This window comes from Echeneis naucrates, chromosome 1 (genome assembly GCF_900963305.1).
Source record: "Echeneis naucrates chromosome 1, fEcheNa1.1, whole genome shotgun sequence".
Lineage (NCBI taxonomy): Eukaryota > Metazoa > Chordata > Actinopteri > Carangiformes > Echeneidae > Echeneis > Echeneis naucrates.
Window position 1 is genome coordinate 21,839,694 of NC_042511.1, and position 26,090 is coordinate 21,865,783.

The following is a 26,090-nucleotide window of genomic DNA, read 5'->3' on the forward strand; positions in this document are numbered from 1 at the left end:
AGATAAAACTGTTTAATCTTCTGTCAAACTACTAATGCTTGTATGTGCAACACAACATAAATCATGTTAAGGTTGGAAAGAATAGATAAAAATAAAAAAGTTCAAGATGAAAAAATTTCCCTAAAATTGATACTTCATTTGGAAATGAACACGCACAGAGAGAGGATAAATATTTTTTAGGAATAATTTATTGCCAGTAGGAAAGCGTGAGCTTGTGGCAGTATTCATAAAAACCTTAACAAGACCATAGCATTGCTCACACACACACACACACACACACACACCTGAAAAAGTCACGTGTCCATGGATAACTCTGCACTATAAATATATTGGGTCCCATTTTCTTGGTGGAAAAATAAAGAGGTTCCAAAGTCAAAATTTACAAACAAATAAAAAAAAACAAAACAAACAACACAAGAATATGCAGTCGTTCACTGAAGACCCTTTTTGAATGAGCAGGAGACGATAAACTTTACGAGTACACTGTGTGGGAAAGCCACGCTCTTCTTTCTTTTTTTAACACTTTTTTTCATGAATGTAAGCACAGTAAGGCTGATAATGTCACACCGTTTAACTTTTTTTTTTTTTTTTTGGAAAATAAAAGCTTAGAATATCTACAAAACCTAGTGAACTTTGAAATCAAAACTGTACATTTAAATTTACATTGAAAATGAGGATTTGTATAAAAACATTTTGCTTAGTTTTATTTATAGAAACAAAGATATTCTGGTGAACTACTCTTTTTATGTCATGATGTTCTTTCTTGTTAAACACTGAAATGTTGATCCTTCAGACAATCCATTTCCTGTGTGTGATGACAGTTACTTAAAGCAATGACACCGCCAACTCAAAGGGGCAGGAGTTGGACTGAGCAGATGCTAAGATGCTACAGTCTCTCTCTCTCATAACTTCTTCAGTTCTTCTCAGCCAATTGGCTCCGACAACCAGTCTCAACAACCCCTGTGTTTTGACTCAATTCATCATGTGTGTACATGTATGTATGTGCGTGTGTGTTTGTGTGTCCACATAGTGTACGTGTTTAGTGTGGGTGGTCTGTGAGAGAGGGGTAGCATAAGGTGTAGTTGTGGGTTCAGGCACTTTTGTTTGGATCCAGTGTCAGACTTCAGTGTGCTGTTGGGAGTCCAGCGCCGGGATGGCCAGCCGCTCAAAGTGGCCCTCGTCGCCGCTTTCATAGTCGCTGATCATCACCTCGGACTCCTCACAGCACGCTGACATGTCCGAGCACGAGGCTGTGGACGTGTACAGAGACATGGACATGTTGTCCAGAGCTGAGGAGTCAAAGTCCTGACTGCAACCTAAAGGGTAGCCCCCTCTGTAGCCACTGGTACCCAAGGTCGAAGCCGGGGTGGTGTTGGCGGAGGTGGAAGTAGCCCCTTGGCCCTCGGTGTCCCCGCCATCGCTTGGGTAGGAGTGCTGCGGCAGGTACTGGTTAAGGCTGTAGAGCTGAGGCAGGGCCGGGCGCTGCCGGACCCCACCCGAGCCGCCTGGGCTGGCAGACGGGTCCAGGTCTCTGCCCATTGGCCGCAGTGTGTCGCAGCAGTCGCTGTACTCTGGCAGAGGTGGCGGCGGCAGGTCATCGTTGGCAGGGAAGTCCTCTGGTGGCGGAGGGAAATCGCTCTCAATGTCAAAGCCACCGGGATAATAGTCGGTGTCGATGGCGTTTGGGTCACTGTACAGAGGGGCAGGAGACTCCACAACCTCATACTGTGGAAATTCCTGGATTCCAGGAAGTTGAACACTTGGCATCCAATCAGACGTGTCCCAATGATATCCTGTTTGAGAAGACAACGGACACGCATTGGCATTCTGTACGAAAGCTCAGTGCATCACGGCTGGTTATTAACGTTCACAAAATACCCTCATGTTAATGTTAAGAACCCACACCATGCAACGGGAACAACGCACAATGGCATCACACTAACACAATAACTTGCTCGTTAAGACACACTTCACACTACTTTGTCAGAGACTTTGTAAAACAGGACAAACACATTCAGAAAGTGGAAGGCAGTGAAATAAAAAATACATGTTCTAATTCTACCTCTGTTTAATTGTTTGTTAAACTATGTAAACTGTATTTCCTTCCTTTAAAACAGAAAAATATCTTTGATGAGTCTTGCATGGACGCATCCAAGACTGTCAAATTTGGGGCGATGAGCTAACCTCGTGTTGTTTGTGGGTCATCGTATCATAATGACAACACGCCTCTCTGTTGTGTTGATGTAACAACAAATCTCCTGCGTAATTAAAGAAAGGACTACACATGCTGATTCACTCTTCACTATGTCCTTCCTTCTGCACACATCAACTAGTTTAAATAAACTAAGTGTGACTCTTAGTAATTGTCGATCTCTCTTCAGCAGCAGACACAATCACACAAACACACAGAGCTGCAGATACTTCTACTTGGTTACGGTCATTACCTTTGATCACATGACATTTGGATTAACATTTTCTCTTACATTGTTGCCACATCAAAGCCATGCATGGGAATGTTTCAGGGCTGATAAATAATCTTACAAGGATAGACATGACACCGCATGAGGCCACTAGTTCAGAAAGCTTTCAGTGTTGCACCAGCATTTCCTTAGTGAAGGGGTTTAACGCTCTCCTGGTTTAGACTTCATATGGGGGGGGTTAGTGGTTAAGAGTTAAAGGGACAGGATCGGGGGGGTGCGGGGGGGTGGGGGGGGCGCAACACCAAAGTACATCAAACAAAGATGAAAAAAGTCACCTCTTGGGTTCTTGAGGTCATGAGCCAAAAAAGACTCTTTTAATCAGGCAAGAAGGAGAAGAAGAGAGAAAGAACAAGTCACATTAGAACCTGAGCAAAGGGAACAATCCACAAACAACACAAATGAAGTGAAGACAATGAAACACCAGCAGACTAAATAATGACATATGGTGTGACAGGTTAATTAATGGACAACAAGTTTGCCATTTTCTTAAACAGACTTCTTGAGTTGGATAAAGTTGGCCGAGACCAATGCTGGGACTTGCAGGCAACACTTCTGTGCCTGTTTAATTTAGTATTTGCATATCTTAATTAATTAGCCGCTGAATCTGGAAAGGCACATGTCGGAGCTGGATGGGGTTTTGTCAGTGTAAGATAATGGCAGTGCTACAGCAGTGCTACAGCTTACACTTCACAAGTACAAAACAACCGGCCGATGGAAGCAATAAAAGAGTACCTTCTCCTTCCACCGTGTCAACAGCAAAATTGACAAGGTGGATTACTGTCACTATGGAGGCTTGTGTGAAAGGTAAGGGAGGGGAAAATGGGTGGAAGAGACCTAGCATTAGTACAAATGTTTTTAAAAAGATTAGAGAAAAGAGGGAAAAAAAAAACAAAAAACAAAAACACATGGAGAGCATGGTGGAGGAAGCACAGGCAACACTTCCCATAAATTTTGCTGGAAACACTTTATTTTTTTCCTTTTCCGTGTCAACATTGAATATCTAGGAGTTTTCATAGCTGGGCACAAGACAATGGAGGGGGGTGACACAGTGTAGGAGGGGGTCTGGCTTTGTTGGTGTAAGATAACACACAACAACAACAACATACTGAATGCTATGGAGTGCCATTGACAGTACAGATGGAAGAATCATTGAATTCCCTGGAGATATAAACGCACTGCCAACCATAAAAACAATGAGGAGCCTGTGTGTGTGTGTGTGTGTGTGTGTATCTGGGAGAAACTGAGGAAATAGAATTACTTGCTTACAAAACATCTCATTTCTCAATCACTTTGGGATCCATTTTAATTTTTGAGGACGTAGATTCCGGCTTTTGATGACTTATGAGCAGTACAATCCCCAACATGATATCCCAGTTATGACAGAGCAATAAAGATGATATGAAAAGGAGTAGGGGTAAAATAACATTTGTGTGTATACCCGTGTGATATGCTCCTTGATGTTTGCTCTGAAACATCCATTTTGGGCTAAGTTTTGAAGAAAAAGAAGAGAGAGAGAGAAAAAAAAAAAATAAAACATGCTTTTGAATAAACAAAACAATGAAAATGCAGATGTCTCTCAAAATCAATGAGCCGGTGAGCAACCTTCAAACAGAACTACTGCTGAGTATGCCATCAAACTCCTTTTGTTGACGCTAAAATCAGGTAAAGTGAGACCAACTGGATGGGAAAATAGGTTCAGAAAGGCTTTTGGCAGATATATGTAATCCCAAGAGAATTACATAGTACAAGTTGCGATTGCTTCCATCTGTACCGGTAGTGATTGAGGACTTACAGGCCGGACCCCCTATTTAAAACCTTGTTCTGGATCTGTGGACTGATTTGATCCATATGGGAGCTGAAGCCCCGCAGCAAAAGGAAAGAGAAAAGATCACATGACCCCAGAGCAACCACTTGGGCCATCCATTCTGAGCATGCAAAGAAAAAGTATCAGCATTTAAATCATGGTAACTGCTGCAAAAAAAAAATCGTGCAAGTTGATCGGACCGAAGAAGAAAAGACAACAAAGCATTAGAAGTAAAAAATTACATTTTCTACAGGTGTGCATGATGTGTTTTTCTCCAGCTTTACTCAGAAAGATTGATATAACATGACGAATGGCAGCGTACCGTTATCATCACAGGACTCTGACTGGAAGGAGCTGAGAGACTGGACCTCAGACATGCTGCCCCTGGTGTTATAGGGGTGACAGGCACTGTCCTCCACAGGCTTCTTGGTCAGGCATGGGTCCAAGTCAACCACTTTAGCTGGTGAAGAAAGAGGAGAGCAGTTTTAGTGTATAACTACATATGGCTTGATGTATAAGTGATACATTTGAAATGCAGTGTTGGGATGTGCAACTAACATTTGCTCCTTTTACATTTGAATGAAGCATGTTATTTTTGTGGTTATATCATCGTCTTGATCTGGTTTATGAGAGCATCAAATTAAGGTAATGAACTGTGTCTCCCACAAAACATGGCAGCCCAGTGGAAGACATGCAAACCCAGAATCATTCCCTTTAATACTGAATTAACGTGGGCAGCACTTTATGTGAAGGGTCCATAGTATTTTTTTTAATCCTCAACAACTTTGCTGGAAAGAACTGCATAATTTGTGGCAATTTAGAGAAAATAAAAGCAAATTGATTTTATTTAGTTGTGTTGAGTTTATACGTTCTCTCAAACGTCCAGGGGAATCTCCCTAAAAGAACTGCACCAATTAAACCTCATTATTTAGTTTTAGAAACTTTTATATCCATACAGCACATACATACGCTGCATTGTGTGCTTGCCCATTCAAACATTAACAGGTTAAATTAGGCAATTATTGGAACGGGAAGTGCACCAATTTAATTCTAAATTTAGTTTCTAGCTAATTAGTACCAAATTGCAATGTGCAGGAAACCTCAAAGTAAATTATTTAACAAAACGTTACCTTAAATTTAATTAAATATCATTATTACTGGATTCCACTGAACGTTAATCATAACATTTTAAATGATCCTATTCGTTTAGGGGGAAGCGTGACACGGGGCCACCCACATTAAAAATAGGTGCACCTAAAATAAAAGCACATGCTCTGCACGGTGATAAATCCAAAGAATGTCCTAACAGTGGTAATTTAAACCAAATGCAACTCCTGCCTGTTGCATTAAGGCCCCGGTAGGTACAGGCGTTGTCACCTACAAGCAAACTTACTGTCATAGTCATAATCCCAGTTGGGCTTCTGGATAGAGTCGCTATCTGAGACTGAGTTGGAGGGAGGGGGTGGTGGGAGATTGGGCGCTACGCTGCAGACAGCCACAGTCTTGCGGTGACCGTGCACAGAGTCTGGGTTGAAGGTGCTGAACTCGGGATGCTCTGGGATGGTAGAGCCCTCGAACGAATTCCTGTCCAGGTTGTTTCTTGAGTCACTGGGAATGCTTGGAGTATAGGAGATGGGCCGCACGGGCACCTGAGGCGGGATGTCTGAGTAGATGTTCTTGTTGAGTTTGGTGTCAAAGTAAGGCCTCTGGAGGAAGGAGTGATGCATGTTTGAGCCTCCAGGATGTTTGTCGTCATTGTTGGTCTTGGACTTGCTGCGACAGGCCTTCTTGCGGATGATGATGAAGAGGAGGACTAGGATGAAGATGCTGGAGATGAACACCACGATACCGATCACCTCTTCCAGGCCAATGTTCCAGGAAGTTGACACGAATTCGTTGCGAACCTCTGCACGGAGTTCACACGTCTGTCCGCTGAAACCCAGTGAGCAGTTACAGTTGTAGGAGCCATACGTGTTCTGGCACTGGCCTCCATTGGTACAGGGGTTCTTGATGCATTCATCAACATCACTCAGGCACCTGAAAGACACATGGGAATTAGCAGACTTTATATTCCAATCAACTGTTGCAAGAGAGCACAACGGCTACTTGGAGATATTAAAACAGTATGTGGATTCAGAATATGAATTTGAACTCCAAAAATCCACAAACCTGTCTCCCTGGAAACCTGCTTCACACTCACACACTGGCCCATCCAGACTGTCAATACACTTTCCACTGTTTTTACAGGGGTTGTCTCTGCAGTACGGCCCCAACTGGCACCTGAATTCAAAACAAGTTTCTGTGAGCAACCCAAAGAGTCCCAACTGCTGGGATGTCTTACACAGTGAGAATGATTTTTATGCATTGCAGGAAAAAAGTGTTGCTTTTATGCTGCTGCAGGGCACAAGCTGTGCTAAGTAAAAAAAAAAAAAAGCAAAAGATGAAAATCCCAGATGTGAAAGCCTGCAGGTTTCACCCTCAGATATAGTTATTAGTGGTGGAGTACCAGTAAGTATTGATTTATATGTTAAATTATATTGACTGCACTAGAGCATACAGATAATTTTATCTTCATAATAGGAGGATGAAAGACGACACAAAGACATGCAAAACCCACAAGGGGAAGTTGTGATACCTCTGTCCTGAGTACTGTCCTCTGCACTGGCAGTAGAAGTCGTCTGCACGAGGGACACAGGTGCCTCCGTACAGGCAGGGGTTGGAGGCACAAGGGCTTATGCCAATCTCACAGTGGGTGCCCATGAAAGAGGCAGGACATTTGCAGAAGTAGCCTGCAGCATGAAAAAGAGAAAGGAAAAGTGAAGACACTAAGGCTGAACAAGTGTCCATTTCTGTGCTGCTATAAAATCCTCAAGAAAAAAGGCACTTTGGAAAGAAAAGCTGTGTCTGTGTTGTAAATAGCACTGTGAGACTGTATTTGTGTTTAAATCTGATGATACTGAAACTTGACACATCCAGCAAATGCTTTATAGATGTGAGGGATTATTCCTGTGAACTGCAGGCTTGCAGGATTTAAATTTTAATGCATTGCATTGTTTTTACATTAATAGTGAAGAGCAAAGGAACACAGAGATGAAAACATTTGTGTAATATTAATTAGTCTGTGTCTCATTGCTCACTTTCAGAAAAGGTTTGGTTCATCCCTCCAAATAGTTACATTTAAGAATTGATGTTACATCTGGATGCAAGTTAGTGAAAATGAAAGCTCTTCTAGATCCAGACTTAATAAAATGTAGAATTATTCAGGCAGTGCAATATACAAAAATAAGAACTGTAAATTCAAATGAATCAGCTTCAGAAGAAATGTGATTGAGTGCAATGAGCTGAGGGGGACATTATGTACCTCCATTAGGCAGCGAAGTGCAGCTCCCTCCATTGGTACAGGGGTTGCTGGAACAACTCTCAGCAGGTGCAAGTGCGCAGCCCGGAGCAACGTCCACAATGTCCTCCAGCACAGCGTGGGCCTGGTGAGCTTTGGTGTTCAGAGGCAGCTCCTGGCCATTCAGGGCGATGGCCTCCATGCAGCCGCGGAGCCCGTTGGTGACAGGCAGGCTGCGTCCGAGGCGAGAGAAGGCATGCTGGCGTATGTGACCGCCAAAGTAAATACTGTTGTCAAGGTTAAGGGTACGCAGGGTGCCTGGTGCTGTGCCTGAGGCAGCGTGTACTCGGTCCAGCACCAGCTTCGCATAGTTACCGTCTACCTCGAGCGAGACAGTGTGCCACTCTCCATCATTAACCTGGGTGCTGTGGACTGACACCAGGCCAGGGCCACTGCCACAGTCAAACTTGTACTGCAGGCGGCCGTTTACAATCTAATGTGGAGGAAGAAAATATAGAGATAGAGCCTTGTGAGCATTTGGTGTGTGCCAGGCTCAATAAACACAAGTTTATTGTAGTATGTAGTCAAATGAAGTCATTGTTAGAAATCAATACATTAGACTGTAATAAATAACTCCCTGTAAGAGAATGTAGTTTGCAAATTTTGAATATTTTTAAATTAATATTAGATGATACCAGCATTACGTGAAAACAATTTTTTTCTACAACAATGTAACTTTACCCCACATCTCCAAAATAAATATACAGACTGTAAATATTAGAAAAAGCTTTACATGGCAGTGTGTTAAACAATAACTGTCGGCTTGCCAGCAAGGTTTTAGTCTACAGTCTGGTGTGCAGACAACTGCTCCAGACAGACTCTAAAAGGAATGTGTGGAAAACTACTTTCTCTTTCCCTCCCAGTACCAAAATAGCTCTTGTGTGTGAGTTTGTCAACCCACCACTACATTCCCATATTCCCTCATGTGAAAAGATCTCAAAAATGGTTTTTTGAACTCTCCAGCATAGCTTGCTCGTGTACACATGGCTGGATAGTCTCAAAGGAAGGCAGGTTGGCCATGTGTTTTATTGCGTTCCTCTGAAATGGAAATGCTGGGTGGTAAGACAGAGATGGGCTAAGAAATGCAGAGAGGTCAGGCTGTCTAGACTTAATTATGAATAAGCAAGGTTATTGTGTCAGTTTGAAAGAGGCTGGAGGAATTAATGCATGACTGCAGCTGGTTTAAATACACAGGCATACACACCTCAAGGATGCTGTAGTCCGTTCCTTTAGCATACATAACAGTGGCGTGGCTGGAGAAGGTCCTAAGCCTCAGAGACAATTTCATCAGCTCCTTGTTTTCGTTCTCCATCAGATGATATTTCACATATCCACTGCCACTGAACGTCAGTGAATGGCCATCTGACAAATTGACAGACATTTATTTTGACAATAAAAGCCAAGGACAAAAGTATCTATAGACACAGATAAAGAGGTGGGTGGTCCTACCTGAACATTTTGTCTGCTTGCCTTCTGGACACACACAGCTGTACATGTTCTCCCTGGGATCAGCCATACACTCCATACCCTCAGGGCACGGGTGGTTCTCACACAGGTCGTTCAATACAGGGCATCGGCCACCTACAAAGCAAAATGCACCCACTCAGACCAGGACTCCTTTACAGACAATAAATGTGGAAATGATTGTGTCTGTGTGAATGTGAGGCCGGCTTAGTGTACCTTCACACTGGCAGGTTGCAGTTCTTTGGTGACGTGGCGTAACGAAGCTGAGGCGAGCCGTGCTGTAAGTGGACATGGTGGTTTTATCCAAGGAGATGACCTCGTCACAGAAGCGCAGCGGGCAGTCTAGGCCAGCACACATCTTCTGGACCACCCGTATGATGCGTACCCCCGTCATCTCCTCAATGACAGCCGCAGAGGAGTTCAGTTTACGAAAGACAACCTGAGGAATGAGGTGCAATGGCAATCATGGATTATGAATAAATATCATTTGTTGTGTCGACTGGCAAAAACCCGTCCCATTATTAGTGTGATTATTAATAAAAAAAAAACTTTTCTCTTTATATTTCTGTTTTAATTCTTTTATGACATTTTCAAGTGAAGTTCCTGATCACATATGAATTTGATGCTTTTATTTGGCATATGATCTAAAGTATCATTGTAACCCTCTGTTGAACATTTTTATAGTGAAAAGCATCTGATACATGGGCGCAAACTGTTTTTTTTTTCCTTGTGTACAAGAAACATCAGTGGACTGAACAAAGCAAGTTGATTATGTTAAGAAAATTATATGCCAATGTATCCATAATTAAAATAATACGTAACTGCAGCCCTGAAGGTAATTAAAACTGTTTTTCTGTTGAGTCATTGACTGCTTGACTGCCAGGAAATTTTTAAAATTTGATTTCCCTCTTTTACTTAATTGTAAACAGAATATTTGGGGCTGTTGGTTTTTTAATTTGGATGCAAGTCTAATGGACGTCACATTGAGTGAACAATCCCCTGACTGATGAAGAAAAAAAATGGGAGCTGACAAATAAACATTAATGGAAACTTTTTTTGGTCAGTGCGGTGGGTCTTACCTCTTGAGACTGGTAGGGGCTTCCAGATCGCTCTAAAGTTAGCAGGACATCCAGATCTCCTTGTTCAGATGGCTGCAGACTCACTAACTGCACCTCACTCCTCCTCACCCCAGCAATATTCCTCAGGGCCCTCTGGAAGTTGCGCCAGTAGTCCCCGATAAACTCCTCAGGTGCTATATTTGCAAATCGTACCGCAATAGAGTTGTCCAGAGCCTGACCAGTTGTTTGTCGCACGTGGACTGTAACATCAGCAGCTGTTGTGAAGCGTCCATCAGTCACCGTCACGTTGAGCGGGTAGTGACCTATGTCTAGTGGCCGCAGTGCGATAACTTTACCATCGGAGGCAGAAACTGAAAACAGGGCCCCACTCTCATCCGCGGAGGAGTAGGACGAAGAGGGGGCGAGGCTGTAATTGAGAGTGTCATAGATGTCTTGGTCAGTGGCGTGGATCTTTCCCAGTACACCTCCAGGGTATTCATCGCCAGCGGTAGAGATGAAAATGTCCAGAGGAAGAATTGCGGGAGGGTAGACACTTTCCTCAATTATACGCACACTGATGAAAGCTGTGGAAAAGAGTGGAGGCTTGCCACTGTCTGAAACCTAGAAAGAAAAAAGAAAGGAGACACATCCATGATGCAAGTTTTTATCTGCAAGGATTATTTTTCCAACAGCAGAGGGCAATCACGTTCTTCCAGTGCTGACACCATCTGACATAGTGTAGGTGGATCAGCTATCAAAGCATACATGCTATCACATCGATTGCCATAAAAAAAAAAACAAACAAACAAACAAACAAACAAAAAAAAAAAACCCTAACCACCATGACTCAAGTACTAATGTGCATCTTTTGTGGAACATGACTTCACATATAGCTTTCATATCCCATCTGCCCACTCTTAGTTTTCCCCTAACATGACAGATTAATACTCAAACACACGTAACAGTGCCAACAACAAATTTTTTTATTTACTTTTACCTATTTATGCCTCTAATATGAAATGCAGGGGCTTTGTTGTATTGCTCATTTCAATTTGGCTTTTTTATATGCAGTTGTTTGTGAAGCTAAACGCTGCATTTAAAATGCATTTGGAGGGATGAAAGGACAGAGACAAATGCTGACTCGTTTGAGAGGGAAAAGAGGAAGGGATAGCAAGTGAGTGAAAAAAAAAGGGCAAAGCGAGGCAGAAGAGGGAGGACAAATACGTCAGGCTGCTCTGGCTTGACTGTTAAATCAATACAACCTCTCAACTCTGGTTTCTCCTCAGTGCTGTGACTCACCTGTGCTTGAAGTATGTAGTGTTCTTTACTTTTCCTGTTCAGCACCCCCATGGTTACTAGAGCTCCTTGCTGATTGATGTGGAAAGCATTGTCCTCATTCCCATCCACGATGCCAAAAGTGAAAGGTGGGCCGTTGTGGGAAGCATCCCGATCTGTTACAGTGAGCTGAAGCACACTTGTACCTTTTGGCCGATTCTCCTGTGGGACATGAGAGGAGGAGCTTTATGTTTGTGGCGAGAGCAGGTGGTTGTCATGAAGCTATTCAGTTCTGTCATTTTTAAGTGCAAATGCTTTTCTCAAGTTAAGTCAAGACCCAAAGGACTGATGTGAGAGAAATATTCTGCCACAACAACTGTCTGAAACTGTCTTCATGAAAAATCTGTTGCGGCAAAGCAAAACTTTTGAGGACCAGATGAAAATGTTGGTATCTCGTTTATGTTTTGAACAACAATACGTGGATTTTGGAGGAGAAAAAAAAAAAAAAAAAAATCATATTCACTTTTAAGTCCTGATATGTCCCCTAGCACTTCAAAGTTTTACATTTCCTGAGGAATAGCTTAAGTTCTTCTGAGTGGATTGGCACAAAATCTAATGCTGATATTTACAACAGATGACGAATCCTAAAGACTTCAGAGACCCCTGATTCTTCCTCTGGCACAACAAAGTGGCTGAATTTTGAATCAGCCAAATGCTATCTTGACTTTGCTTCATGACCAAAACAAGTCCACCAAAAGTAAAGATGAGTTGACGGTGCTGGTGGTGTACTTGTGACGAACAGCAGTAGAAAGGAGCCTGTCTGATTCACCATTCGATCCTTGTGTCTTACTTTTCTGTGCATTAATGGGCTTTAAATCTGTCCCCTACGTTGACTATTTCCAGTCATGAATCAAAGATCTCCTGATATTCATGGCAAGTGCATTATATGCATGTGTGAGTTGCCTGTTCTGTTTTAATGTGCTTTTGTGCTTCACATTGATCAAAGTTCTACACCTAGTAAAATAAAGCCAGTCAGGATTTTCAGGGGCAAAGCAATGTTTCATTGTGAAATGCAATGTGCGCTGTGCCTTTGCAGAGTATCTCTTCAATTGCATTTTCAGTTTTCTAAACAGACAGGAAAACTGGAAACAAATCATCCGTTTTTTATTCCCAAATAAGGAAACAAGTGCATCTCTTTTCCTTCTTCTCATCCTTACATGCTTTCCATTTTCAGTCAACCATGCATTATCAGCTACAAATTTTCAGATAAATACTTTATCTGCATTATAGTTAAGATGCAACCTCTGTCTCTCAACTCCCTCACTCTCCTCCTTTCTCCCTACCTCTATTAATGCTCCATCCTCCTACTTACTTCTTGACATTCTAGCCACACAGTTTCGTCTTATTCTTCATTGTTAATCCTTTTCTCTCTCCACGTCCACTGCAACCCCCTTCCCCCACTTCCTCTTTCATTTTTTCATTCTGCCTCATTTTCATCTTCTCCACACGTAGACCCATTTCCCCCGCTTACCTGGATGATGAGGCTATAGTTGGACTGGGAGAAAAGGGGTGGGTTGTCATTGATGTCGGAAATGTCGATGTTGATCATGGCACTGCTTGAAAGCGGGGGCACCCCATTGTCTGAGGCTACCACCATCAGAGTGTACCCTGAAGTCTGAGATAGATGGAGAGAGAATTACCATAGAGAGGCAAAGCTGCTTTTCGAAGCAATAATGCAGTGAATTTCAGTAAACAAGCTTCCCTATTAGGTCTGACATGACTCTGATTGGATTCTGCATAGAGTGCAATTACTTCCTCAGTGGATTAAAGTCTGTGTGTACAGTCAGCATTGTGTCTGCCATTTTTCTTACTCGCTCTCTGTCCAGCTGCCGATCAACTTTAAGCTCCCCTCTGACCGGGTCAATGGCGAAGGGGCTGCCTTGGTTACCATCCACGATGGTGAACCGCACACGATCAAAGGAGGGCCCATCAAGATCCTCAGCCATCACCTGTGAAAAGGTATATCGATAAAATGATGTAATACCTGTTAACATTCTCTCTGTCAGCAAGAGTTACGTTGGTGGGATTCGCTGAAAAAAGTATTGTTGTATGCAACTTTGCACCAATCAGGATTTAACACCCACACAGTGTTAATGAGGCAAATTAAGCAAATGAGTGTGTTACTGATGACAATTGTTTATTTTCAAGTCTATATATTTGCCAGTGTATGTACATTTTTGTCAATTTCTCCAATGTCTCAAAGAAAAAAATTTGATAATGAGCTGATTGACGATCTCAAAAAAAAAAAAAAAAAAAAAAAAAAAAACACACATTGCATCTCTTCTATGTCATCCAGATACACATGACCTTTTTGTTCTCCCAGTCACACTTCTTAAGACATGCACATACACTCTTAAAATCCACTAACCATCACATATTGAAAGGAAACCCCAGGGAAATCAGCAGACAGTGAAGATTTACAACTATGAGACAATGGTGGGTATTAAAATCTAATTTCATGATTGATAATTTATATTTAGGTACATTAGACACAGATAAATGACCATAAGCAGCAGTATTTTACGGGGTAGGAGGAGAGGTGAGCAGCAGAGGACGAGTTGGAGCGGAAATTTTACGTGCAAAAGGTAGAAAGGGCCTTATCTTCCAAAGAGGCTTAATGAGTCAAATGCCTTTTAATTAAACAGTTTGAGCATGTGTGTTAGATAATGCTCGAGAACAGGGGTGCAGTGAGCATGAAGAGGATCGGTCCTAATTTAGCTGTGCCACCAGATGGTGATTTGCCACAGGTGCAGATACGTGATAGTGTGTTCAGTGAGTAATGGACAGAGATGAGAAAGGCTATGAGAGAGTAGATGAGTGAGAAGGTGAACAAATGGGAAGACTTAGCTGGGACGAGACAGAGGTGAGAAATGTCTCATCCTGGATGCACTTTTATAGTTGTGGGTTATATTAAATTATGGGTTATCTAAGGACCTTGATCATGCAAGCATAGAATTTATATTCTTACCGCCATCACAGTTTTTCCCAGCTCAGCGTCCTCACTGACAACAGCCATGTAGACATCCTGGCTGAAGACAGGTCTGTTGTCGTTAACATCAGTCAGGTTGATGTTCACAGTGGCCATGTCGCTGAGCGGTGGCGAGCCGCCATCTGTAGCCTCTATGGTGATGTAGTACTCATGGGAGGCCTCGTAGTCCAATGGCTCAATCACAAAGATGTCACCTGAGGACAAAGACAACAGAGAAAGGGCACTGAAATAAGAACAACAACAACACACACACACACACAAAAAAACCAAACAAACAAAAAAACAAGTAATAATATTTGCAAAAATTCTACAGAAGGGTAACGTTCATTAAGTCATTCTCCTCTTTACTCATGACATAACTTGTCTAATGGTTCAAAAATCCATCTGGGAAGAGAATATTTTTTATTTTTAAAACTCAAGTGACATTCAGTGCAGGTTTACTGGCAGTTTTAACACTCAGGGTGTGTGTCTGGGATACTGCCATTTTTGTCCTTATCAACTTTCAGCGTTGAGACAGGAATGCAGACAACAGTGGTGTTTCTGTGTGTTAGTTTGATTTTTTGTGTGTGCGATCTGGCTCAATATGTTAAGCTTTCTTTGTTTCATTTACTTAAGACATTTTAGAATTCATTGCATGCTGCCACGTACCAGTTTTTGGGTCCACACTGAACATGCCATGCTCATTCCCACTGATGATGCTGTACGAGATCTCTCCGTTAGCCTCCGTGTCCCGGCTGGCAGCCTGCACTCTGAGCACCTGCGTGCCCACAGCCACGTCCTCAGACACGGTAGCTGTGTATTCACGATGCTCAAACACTGGTGGATTGTCGTTGATGTCCAGGACGGAGATCATCACCTGGCAGAGCGAAGAAAGACGTGGCGAACCCTGGTCGCTGGCACGAGCTTTCAGCTCATACACAGACTGCACTTCACGATCCAGAAGACGCTCCAGGCTTATTACTCCGGTGTGCTCATCAATTGAGAAATAGCCATCAGCAGAGTTGACTAATGAGTAGAGGATGTCACTATTAAGACCTGGAATGAATAAGATGATATTTTAGTTTTTTGCCGAACATGGATGGTTTCATTGCAGTTTGGATGCCTCTAAATCTAGCTGGCCGTCTGACTGTTGCTGTTGCTGGATCTTATCATCCATCCAAGCTATTAAGGTTGTGAGTGATATGTTATGTCATAAATAACACTAATGGCCACATCAACAGAAAAGACCCTTTTAAAACACACATATTGATTCTTAAATCAATGTTTTGATTCTGGACTGATTAAATTGGTCACCTGCTATTCTTATTCCAATGTCTTGATCTCTCACAGAGCCGCTGATAAACAGGAGCACTAAAAGTCTAATCCATGCCATCCTCATAACTCATGTCCTCCCACTAGCAAGATGCTTCCAGCAACAAGACAGAGACGAATCGCAATAATAATCATAATGCCTTTCTGCAGGTGGCCTCCATTTGAAATTTGCTATTATATTCCCATTTATCAGGTAAGTGCCCCCCCTAAACACCATCCTCTGTGGATCTCATTATAACGCTGAAGAGACTACTGTAGGGAGCCATGCTTATACAGCTTCCCATCACTTTAATCCCATTTGATCATCCTCGTGACAACTGCTTAATGGTGGAGAACTGTTTAAGTTAAATTGAGTTAAATTACGATTGGCAATATCACCTATATTTGTTGAAGTCTGTATGCCCATGGCTGAATCATCCATCCATCTAATTATTGACACAACCTATCTGTCAGTGTCAGAGGGGGGCTGGAGCCAATCCCAGCTGATACACTTAGGAGAAGTCACCAGTCCATCGCAGGGCTGACATACAGAGACAACCATTTGCTCACACTCAGGCCTATGGGCAATTTAATGTCACTAGTTAACATATCTATTGACTGGAGACTGAGTGCTTTCATTTTGTGGACTGCTGTACTTTCAAAATATCTTCAGTAGCTTCAAGTGAAGCCAGGCTGTCAAGAACAAGCCAAAAGCAGACAATGATTCAACTCCAGTAAAATGAAGAAGCAGAAAGAAAAAAAAGAAAAGAAAGAAAAGTCAGAGCAGAGGGCAAAGGGAGACAGACAGATCTGGGCACAGTGATAAAGGTGGGAGCAGAAGTAAAGTAGGAATGTGTAAACGCATAACTTCAGTTTATCACAGATCAGGGGTACTAGTCTGGGTCTGATTGTCTGTCTGGTTCATAACCATTCTGCACTGATAAGTGCTGCCTCTCAGAGATTGTAGCAGCTGCCTAAACCGAGGAGCAGTAATGTGGGTAACCATCAGACCTCTTCCAGCCAAATAGGCAGGCGGATCACAGAGGTTGTGGCATACAGCAACGAGTGCCAAGAACAATCCACACAGAGACATGCAGAGTCAAATATCGATAGAAGATAAAGCAGCCCTTTTCTGTTGGGAGGAGGGTTAGATTAGGCCTTGCATTTTGACGGTTGGCTGCAAGACAGTTGACTGGAGCCTGAGTGATCTGGGTTAAAGCTACAATGTCTATTTTTCTGAATGTGAGTCTATGTGGGGCTTGTCAGGCCAGTTGCACTTCAAATTTGCACCTAAATCAAAAAATACTAGACAGACAAAAAAGAACCTTCAATGTGAGAAAAATACAAATGAAAATCTCCCTCTGCTTTTCCTCAGTATAACTTTCAATAATTATTGCTTCTGCCTAAACTGCAGGAAGCACCGTTTTTCTCCACACTTTCTTCAAATACCCTTATCCTTGATATTCAAAATGTGAAGCTTTTTGTGCAGCAATCCCTCAGGGAAAGAAAAGTCTTAATACCAGCTATTTCCGTTTAACTATTTCTTGTTTCTCTCTGAGTGACCTAATGCTAGCATTTCTTTTCATTATGTCAAGCTGTCAGTCCACCCAAAATGAGGGACTAGAAAAAGAGAACATAAAAAGAGAGGGCGTTTGTTCTCTGTCAGTGAAGGAACTGAAATGGTTTTTTCAAGCTAGAATGTCATTCCCCCCAAAACCAAAGTTGTGGTTTGGAGCTGTAAATCCAACAGCCTCCTGGATTAAGTCTCAGTGAGTTTAAATGGCTGCCAAACTGCATGGTTTTCAATTCTCAGTCTGAAAGGTGAAGACACCTAAGATGAATATGAGATCCCGTTGCTTTGCACGAGGCAAATGGAAAATTGCAATTATCCCTTTTGAGAATTCTGCTTGGAGAGAGAAGAATTTCATTAGAGGGTAATGGAGCTTTTAATTTGAGGGGTTTATCATTCATGAAATTCCACATTTGTTATCCCTCCCTCTTGGCATTTAGTGTAATGCCATTGCATGATGGGGAGATAATAACCTGGGCTTTGTTAGTTAGCACTAAGCCAGGACACATATGCCCACAATATACGGTGATGCTAAAAATCTTTTTTAAGTATTCTTGAATCATAAGTGCCTGATTTTTATCATAACTTTTAGTATTCATTGGGATGTTGTTCGTTGCAATTTATTGCTTATAAAATTACTTTGGATTGTCTCAGCAGAAACTGAACAGAAACCTATTTACCTGAGAGCTCTCATTGTCTTCAAGGTTTATGTAAAACACGGCAAAGATATTCTATTGATTCCACATCGAGTCCACATCGAGTCCACAGGAGAGACTCAACCTCTTCCCCAAAGCTGCATGTGTCCAGTCAGAACAAGGCAAGATTGACCTGCCGAGCCTAGATTTCTCAACTTACTTTCCCCCCAAGTCACGAGAGATGTCGTCTGCAACGATCATCATCTAAGTGGGGGGCATCAGCTATTAGCGTTGAAAGTTGAATTTGGTGGCTGGCTACAGTTGAGAAATTCTGCTCTCTTCATTCCACTTGGCAAAAATGAGATTGTAAAACTATAAAGCGTGACTTTACCAGTCCATGAAGTAGAGGACAACTGGTTCAAAAATCTGCCATTATCATTGTAAACTGCATGTGTGTCCAGTAAAAATACAACTCTTTGTAAATATAGTATCAGAGGAAGGGTTTAGCAAATTGTCAACTGTGAATGTAGCTGTTTGTCTGCCGATTCCCAAATTTGTTTGTTTTTAAGCTTTAATAAGTGCAAATGTTAAAAAAAAAAATAAATCTAAAATAAGAATAACCTCAGAGTGTACTAAACTCAATTCAGCACAGTTGGTATTAGATTCAAAATCCCTATTATACATTGAAACATTTTTAAACAAAAGGCAGATTTTCTTCTCTCAAAGTAGCACAATGTCAAAGCAAAATTTTCCCTGAGAACAAAATTGCTCACCGGTGTCAATATCATTGGCCTGCAGTTTTGCCACATACGTGCCAATCTCTGTGTTCTCAAAGACGGTAAAGGTGTAAGGGTCAGACGAGAATTGTGGCGGGTTGTCGTTGAAGTCTTCCACAGTGATGTGGATGTCTGCCTCACAGTACCGCCCTCCTCCATCAACTGCCCGCATTTTGAACCTGTGCTCGGCTTGCTCCTCTCGGTCTAAGGGCAGTAAGGTCTTCAGCTCCCCTGGAGACGAGAAACAACCATTTTAACAAAATAACTGAGATATATGCCTTTCTGGCAGTAGAAAGATGCCATTTGGAATAATAAAAAAAAAACAAATATTATTTCCAATTTATGCTAATAATCACACCCTGGACATGGTTTCTAAACTACCCTTTGGCAGACTGTACAGGTAAAATGTGGGACAAACAGGTTAAAAAACATTTTCTACTGTACCTGAAAACAATAGTGTCACTGAATGCAACAATGACTCAAACAACAGAGTGCAGTAACTAGTAGTGATATGCATTATGTTGTTTGCTGGGACTGTGCAATTTAAATGACACATTAAATGACTCCTAACACATGTCAGGGGTGTGCGTGGCATTTATGTTTTTATTTATTTCGGTTATTCATTTTCTATCTTTTTTTCTATATATTAAATAGATATATATTCTGTATATATTCTGGTGCACTGCAACACCTTTGTCTACTGTCACTAACCAAGCATAAGCATCAATACAACTAATGGCTAACAAGAGAGAAGAGAGATGACTAAATAAATAGTTGAACTTCTGGAAAAGGGGAGGGAGAGAAGGAAACATCAGCATTGGCAGTGAAGCTCAGCTTGGAAATACAGCAGCCCTACCAAAGCCCTCTGGAAAACTCCAGAGCCACTTGGCTGCAATAATCCTTCTTGTCTGAACTGTGAAGGAAAAACAACAACAACAACAAAAAAAACTTCCCTCTCCATAACAGTAGATATGCTGCTGAGCGTTGTCAGAAGACAGCTGGATGGCATTGTTGCCTTATTTTCTTCCATATTGTCATTACCTCAGCACATTAAGGCTGACTTTTACTGTTACTCTGGGAATCTGTTCAGCAGCAGATGTGTTGTATTGCTGTTTGAATCTACTGGCTTAGTTCATTTTGTCCTTTAATGATTTTGCTTTGTATTTATTGAAGAGGAGAAAAAACTGGTTGGTGGGGACTAACTGGAATTGTTTTTCGTTTCCTTTTTTACTCTCTTTGTTTTTCATCTCAGCAGCCAGCTGGAGTGTGTGAGAAGTGTTAGAAGTTCTCTCAGAAGACATTATTTGGAGGCAAGGGTAGCAGAAATTTAAGTGTTAGACTCAATTTCTATGTCACTGTGGGTCTTTCAGTTGCCCTGCAGGAGAATGTATTTAGTTGTTTTAAAAATGAATTAACAAACAACTTGGCAAAAGAAAACACACTGGCTTCTTTTATGACAGCTTATTTTTGAGTGTAAGACTGATGGCATGCAGAGCTGCCTTTTTCATTCAGTAGTTTGAAGCAGAAGAAAACCATGAGTGATATAAGACTATAACACTAGCAATAACATTAGGAATGATCTGAAGATAGAGCTGGAATTAAGTCTAACACATGGGTTGATGACACAGGTGACTTCAGAAAAAGAAAAGAAAGAAAAATACAAATTAAATTGATAAAATAAAAATATATTTAAAGAATACCTACCAAATAAGTAGGTAAAATAGGTATATAGGTAAATAGGTAAATAGTAAATAAATAAGACAATACTGGCCAAATCCCTATTACCACACATACGCACCTGTATCAGAGTCAATGGCAAACAATTCTGACCCAACTCCCTGGAGCTCATAAGAGATTTGGGCATTTGAGCGGATGTCAGCATCTGTTGCAGAGACCTGCAAGATGAGCCTGCCGGCAGGGGAGTCCTCTGGTACGCTCTCACTGTACAGCGGCTGGGGGATGGGGAGAAGAAAAAGAGGATGGAAAAGAGAAAGAAATAAAAGTTCAGACTTCGAATGAGTGGTTGCGACAAACTGATATTACAACACAAATGAGGGGGGAAAAAGGTGAGTATACCTTTTCGCATACAGGGCTGTTGTCATTAGCATCCAAAACCTTGACCTCAACAACCGCTTTGGCAGTGAAGATCCCGTCACTGGCAGTAATGTTCAGGAGATAATTGTCCTTCTCTTCACGGTCCAAGGGCTTCCTGACAGAGACCTTCCATTCATTCTGAATGTGTTCAATGGCAAATTGGCCGAGCGGATCCCCTCCTGTTAGGCATTAAAAAGAATAAAGCATAACATTATTATAAACTGAGGAGCAGGTATCAGACATAGGTTTTAACAGGACACAAAGATCAGGAAATTCCATTCCACTATTCATAATCATTCAAATAATCATTGAATGTAGCACTAATTTACAAGTTATATAGTAGTAGTAGTAGTATATATATCTGTGTATTTATATTTTTATTTGTTCTAATGATAGTGCTGGTTCCTGATTGCTCCTGATATTTCCAGACTTGGCATAGTTATTCATACTTGCTAATTAGCAGAGGAAGTATTTTTCCCCCCAGTCTATTTCAAAGCATTATTCAGATAATTATACATTTCTGTATTATGATGACCTAAATATTTACCCAGAGCTTGGGCAGATTAGGCAATAACTCAGACTCCTAAGAGATAATAGGACTGTGTAATATTTCACAGATGAGATATTATCATCATATTAAGTGGCATAAACAGATAATCCCCCCCTAAGCTCTGTTTATGAAAAACTGTTACACAAAGGAGCAGGGAGGAAACTCTCTGGGGTTACTAATTGTTAGTTTTGCTAAATAATAAATGCCCACCTGTGATGAAGTAGTTCACTTGTTTATTGATGTCCTCTGAATCATCATCCGTGGTGCTGAGGATAGCGATCACCCCACTGGGAGGAGGGTCATCTTCGCTCACCGTGCCTTTGTAGATCTCGGCTGTGAAGCGGGGTGGGTTGTCGTTCACATCAGCAACTGCTACTTCCACCCTGGTGCCAGCAATGTGTTGGACTTTGTCACCTTGGTCTGTGGCCAAGATAGCCAGTGTGTATTTGCTCGTCTTCTCGCGGTCCAGCTCTTTCAAAGTGGTCACCCAGCCGGTTTCACTGTTAACAGCAAACAGCTCAGAGATGTCCTGCATGCTCTGCTTGGGGTCGAGGCTGTACACCACATGGCCGTTGGCTCCAGAGTCCTGATCGGTGGCTTTGACTTGGATCACTTGAGTCCCACTTGGAAGATTTTCAACAATGACAGCCTCGTAAGGGTCCGACTCAAATACAGGCTTGTTATCATTTAGGTCTTTCACTTGGATATTTACATTTACAGATGCAACTATGTCGTAGTTCTCGTGTTTAGTCTGGGCAAGAAAAGTGAGTTGGAACCATTTGGTAGTCTCATGGTCCAGGCTCTTCTGAAGTTTCAAGGCTCCGCTGTCTCTGTCTACAACAAACACCTCATCTTCATTGCTCTCAGGAGTGTTACCCCTCACAAGGCTGTAGATCACCGGCTGCTCACTTTCTGCCTGAATCACATCAATTTCTGTGCCAATTGGGAGATCCTCAGCAATCGTGTAGCGGTAATGTGATTCAGCAAATTTGGGAATTTGAGTCTCTGGAGCGACAATCCTGATGTAAACCTGTACAACTGAATATTTCGATGGATTCCCAGTATCCTTTGCTCTCACAAAGAATGCATATAGCTCATTTTCAAGTCCGATGAGACTCTCTTTGGTTTCAATGATCCCTGAAGTAGGGTGGATTTTAAAGTTCTCCTCCACATTTTCAACATCTGCTTCGATTGAATACTCAATGTCAGCATTGCTGCCCTCATCCATGTCTGAAGCAGCAATTTTAACGACAGAGGTTCCTCTTGGGACATCTGATGCGATAGTGGCTTTGTACTCAGCTGCTCTGAATTGAGGGGCGTTGTCATTGACATCCGTAAGAATTACATTGACAACACAAAAGCCTACTTTTCCACCACCATCTTTAGCCATTAGAGAAATAGGGATAACCTTCTCAACGTTATTCTCACGATCAAGCCTCTCTAGAGTGAAAATCTCTCCATTGTCATTAACAGAAAACTTGTCTTTTGCGAAATCATTGACAATGTGGTATGTTATTTTTCCATAAATGCCTTCATCATCATCTGTTGCCTTTGCTTCTGCCACCAAAGTACCAACAGGTGAGTTTTCAACAAGCTCGACAATATAGTCCACCTGAGAGAAGGTGGGGTTGTGGAAGTTGGCACCAATAACTGTGACAATGACAAGTGCCGAGCTCCTGAATACACCATCAGATGCCGATACATTGAGTTTGTAAAGAGGTTGCATATGTGGCCGCCGGTGGTTGGAAATGACGATGGTACCTGTGTGTTTGTCCATGACGAAATTCTGATCTTCATTTCCAGACATAATTGAGAACTCCAATTTATTGGCGTCAGAACTGTCCGCATCTGAGGCTTGGACATGGGTGATGAAATGTCCACGTGGGGCCAACTCACTGATAGTGGATTTGTAAGTGTGCTCTGTGAATGTTGGGGCATTGTCATTTAGGTCAGTAACATCTATTGTCACGACGACATCACTGGAGAGGGCTGGAACTCCTCCATCCACAACACGGACTCTCAACTTGTGCTGCTGGATTGTCTCATGATCAAGTATTTGAGCCGTAGAGATTATTCCTGTGTCACGATCAATGGCAAAATAATCTGAGCTTTTTCCCCTTTCCTCAACCAACTGGAAGAACAGCTCTTGGTTATTACCTGTATCAGCATCTTTTGCATCAACTTGCAACACTGATGTGCCAATGACAGAGGCCTCAGAAATATTGGCATAGTATATCTTTGACAGGAACATGGGTGCATTGTCATTTACATCTTCAAGGATGATATCAACAAACACCTCAGAGTGTGCTCCAGTCAGAGAGTCTGTGGCTCTCACATTTAACTTATAAGCAGGATGTGTCTCAAAGTCCAAAGGCTGAATCACATGAATAACACCTGTGTTGAAGTCGATTGAGAACTGTTTGAACGGGTCTCCCTCAGAGATGGTATAAACGATACGTGGGCTCTCAGATTCATTGGCCTGTACATGAAGCACGGGTGTGTGTAACTGAACATTTTCAGGGATTTCAATGCTGTAAAAAGGCTTCTCAAATATTGGCATTGCTCTGTTAACCACCATTACTGGCATCTCTACTTCAGCCGAGAGTGCCGGCTCTCCATTATCTCTTGCAATGACGACGATGACAAAGTCTGTGTTGAGTGATTCTTTTTCTAATATCTTTTTGAGGAAAATCTCACCAGAGGGCCTAATTCCAAATTGCTCATGGTGATCTTTAAGAAGATAATGAATATCAGCGTTCGAACCCATGTCCTTGTCCACTGCTGTTACCTGTCGGATAACCTGGCCTTCCTCTGCATCCATCTGGACTAAGGCGTGATAGGGAAGGTTCACAAACATAGGCTTGTTGTCATTCACATCATCCACAGTCACAGTCACTAGAACATGAGCTGTCTCTTCAGATTTATCCTCTTTAGTGACCTCAACAATTACATCAAATGTGTCTTGTGCCTCACGATCAAATGGAACCCCAGTGGTTGAGATCACTCCAGATGTGCGGCTGATTTTAAACCTGCTGTCGGGGTTCAAAATTTTATAGAACAGCGGCTCATTCACCTGGTTCCCAACAACAGCAATGACTGCTAGAGTCCTTTTCTTGGATGAGTTTTCTTGTATGTGGGCTTTGTAGGACTCCCTGGTGAACTTAAGCTTGCTCTCCTTGTTTTCTTTTACATTTATCTTAACTGTGGCAACAGTTGCGAATCTACCATCTGACACTCTAACCTTTAATTCATACCTGCTCCTCAGCTGGGTGACATTTTGAACAGTCATTATGCCTGTAACTGGATCCATCTTAAATTTTTCACCAATATTGCCCTCAGAGATGGAGAAGAGAAGTTTGGAGTTCGGGCTTGAGTCTGAGTCTGTAGCATTCATTTTAATGACTTCAACACCTTTGTATGTTGGCACTATAACAGTTGTTTCATACAGCTCTTGGCTAAAAACTGGTGAGCAGTCATTTACATCAGTTACTTCGACTGTCACATTGGCTGCTGTCTCTGCAAACAGGCGTGGCATTCCTAGATCATGGACCTGGACAGTGAAGCGGAAGGCACTCCTCTCTTCATAATCCAAAGCTCTTGTAATTCTGATGGCTCCTGTGCTTGAGTCAATAGCGAAATAGTCGTGTGCAAAAGGTTCAACGATTTGATAGATTAGCATGGCATTTTGGTCACAATCAGCATCAGAAGCACGGATGACGAAAGGAGTGTTTTCATAGGTCAGAACAACACTGTTTATGGGAGCAGACTCGCTGATTACGCCCTTGAATTCTTTCTGGAGAAAGATTGGAGCATTGTCATTTTCATCTTTTAGATGAATCTGAAGTGTTGTGTTGCTGGCAATCCCAGCCATGTTGGTGCCCTGTATGATGAGTTTGTATTGAGAGATGGTCTCATAATCTAAAGCCTTTTGGGTCACAACCACTCCAGAGTTTGGGTTTATATCAAATGCGCTATTGATGTTACCATCTTTTATTTGATAGAAAACAGAAGACTGGCTGACAGCTCCGACCAAGCTCACGAAACTTCCTGGGTTGGCAGATTCACTAACTTCTGCCGAGAACTCCTTTTCACTGAATCTGGGTGCTGCGTTGTCAGAAACTGTCACAACAACATGTACAGTGGTTGTAGTTGATAGTGGAGGTGTTCCATTATCGGATGCCTTAATTGTGAGTTCAAAAACAGTGTTGCTGCTGCGATCAAGTTCTTTGGCTACTGTAATTGTCCCAAGCACGGGATCGATGGCAAATGAGTTTGCAACATTTCCTGTAAGACAGCAAAGACAACACAATAAAGCGTTTATGTGGCTGCATATAGAATATTTGTCATCCTTTCCTGTGATAGTTCATACAGAAGTGGTGCTTCCTGTGTGTTGATTTATTTGTTGTAGCCAGCCACAATATCAGTGATATAGATTTTTTGCAATTTCATTTTACTATTTTAAATGAGAAACATCATACATCACTGCAGAGCTGAGCACAGTGTGTTGATTCTCTCAGGCCCTTCCTCCCCTTTCCCCATTCTCTCTCTAGAGAGACTATAACAGGAAAGGATTCTCTCTCTAGAGAGAAAATGCAAGTGGAGAGCATTATTTTGTTTTTAAGTCTGACACTGAACATTTGGCCCTTCA

General features: G+C 42.0%; 1 protein-coding gene across 2 annotated transcripts in view; it reads right to left on the reverse strand.

Moving 5' to 3' along the window:
- Positions 1-575: 575 nt before the first annotated feature.
- Positions 576-26,090, reverse strand: part of fat1a (FAT atypical cadherin 1a) — a 68,555-nt gene continuing 43,040 nt past the window's right edge. The window contains exons 10-29 of one of the 2 annotated variants that reach the window (XM_029506201.1): positions 21,653-25,726; positions 20,875-21,071; positions 20,597-20,750; positions 18,796-19,029; positions 15,176-15,562; positions 14,507-14,721; positions 13,350-13,487; positions 13,010-13,153; positions 11,503-11,700; positions 10,225-10,824; positions 9,362-9,584; positions 9,131-9,262; positions 8,886-9,043; positions 7,646-8,114; positions 6,920-7,073; positions 6,454-6,564; positions 5,678-6,321; positions 4,607-4,744; positions 2,756-2,791; positions 576-1,793 (exon numbers count right to left, since the gene is read on the reverse strand). In XM_029506201.1, coding sequence (XP_029362061.1) covers positions 1,117-1,793; positions 2,756-2,791; positions 4,607-4,744; positions 5,678-6,321; positions 6,454-6,564; positions 6,920-7,073; positions 7,646-8,114; positions 8,886-9,043; positions 9,131-9,262; positions 9,362-9,584; positions 10,225-10,824; positions 11,503-11,700; positions 13,010-13,153; positions 13,350-13,487; positions 14,507-14,721; positions 15,176-15,562; positions 18,796-19,029; positions 20,597-20,750; positions 20,875-21,071; positions 21,653-25,726 — 9,083 coding nt within the window. In that variant the 3' untranslated portion in view covers positions 576-1,116. The remainder of the gene's footprint in view (positions 1,794-2,755; positions 2,792-4,606; positions 4,745-5,677; positions 6,322-6,453; positions 6,565-6,919; positions 7,074-7,645; positions 8,115-8,885; positions 9,044-9,130; positions 9,263-9,361; positions 9,585-10,224; positions 10,825-11,502; positions 11,701-13,009; positions 13,154-13,349; positions 13,488-14,506; positions 14,722-15,175; positions 15,563-18,795; positions 19,030-20,596; positions 20,751-20,874; positions 21,072-21,652; positions 25,727-26,090) is intronic. The other variant, XM_029506285.1, reaches the window with a different exon arrangement.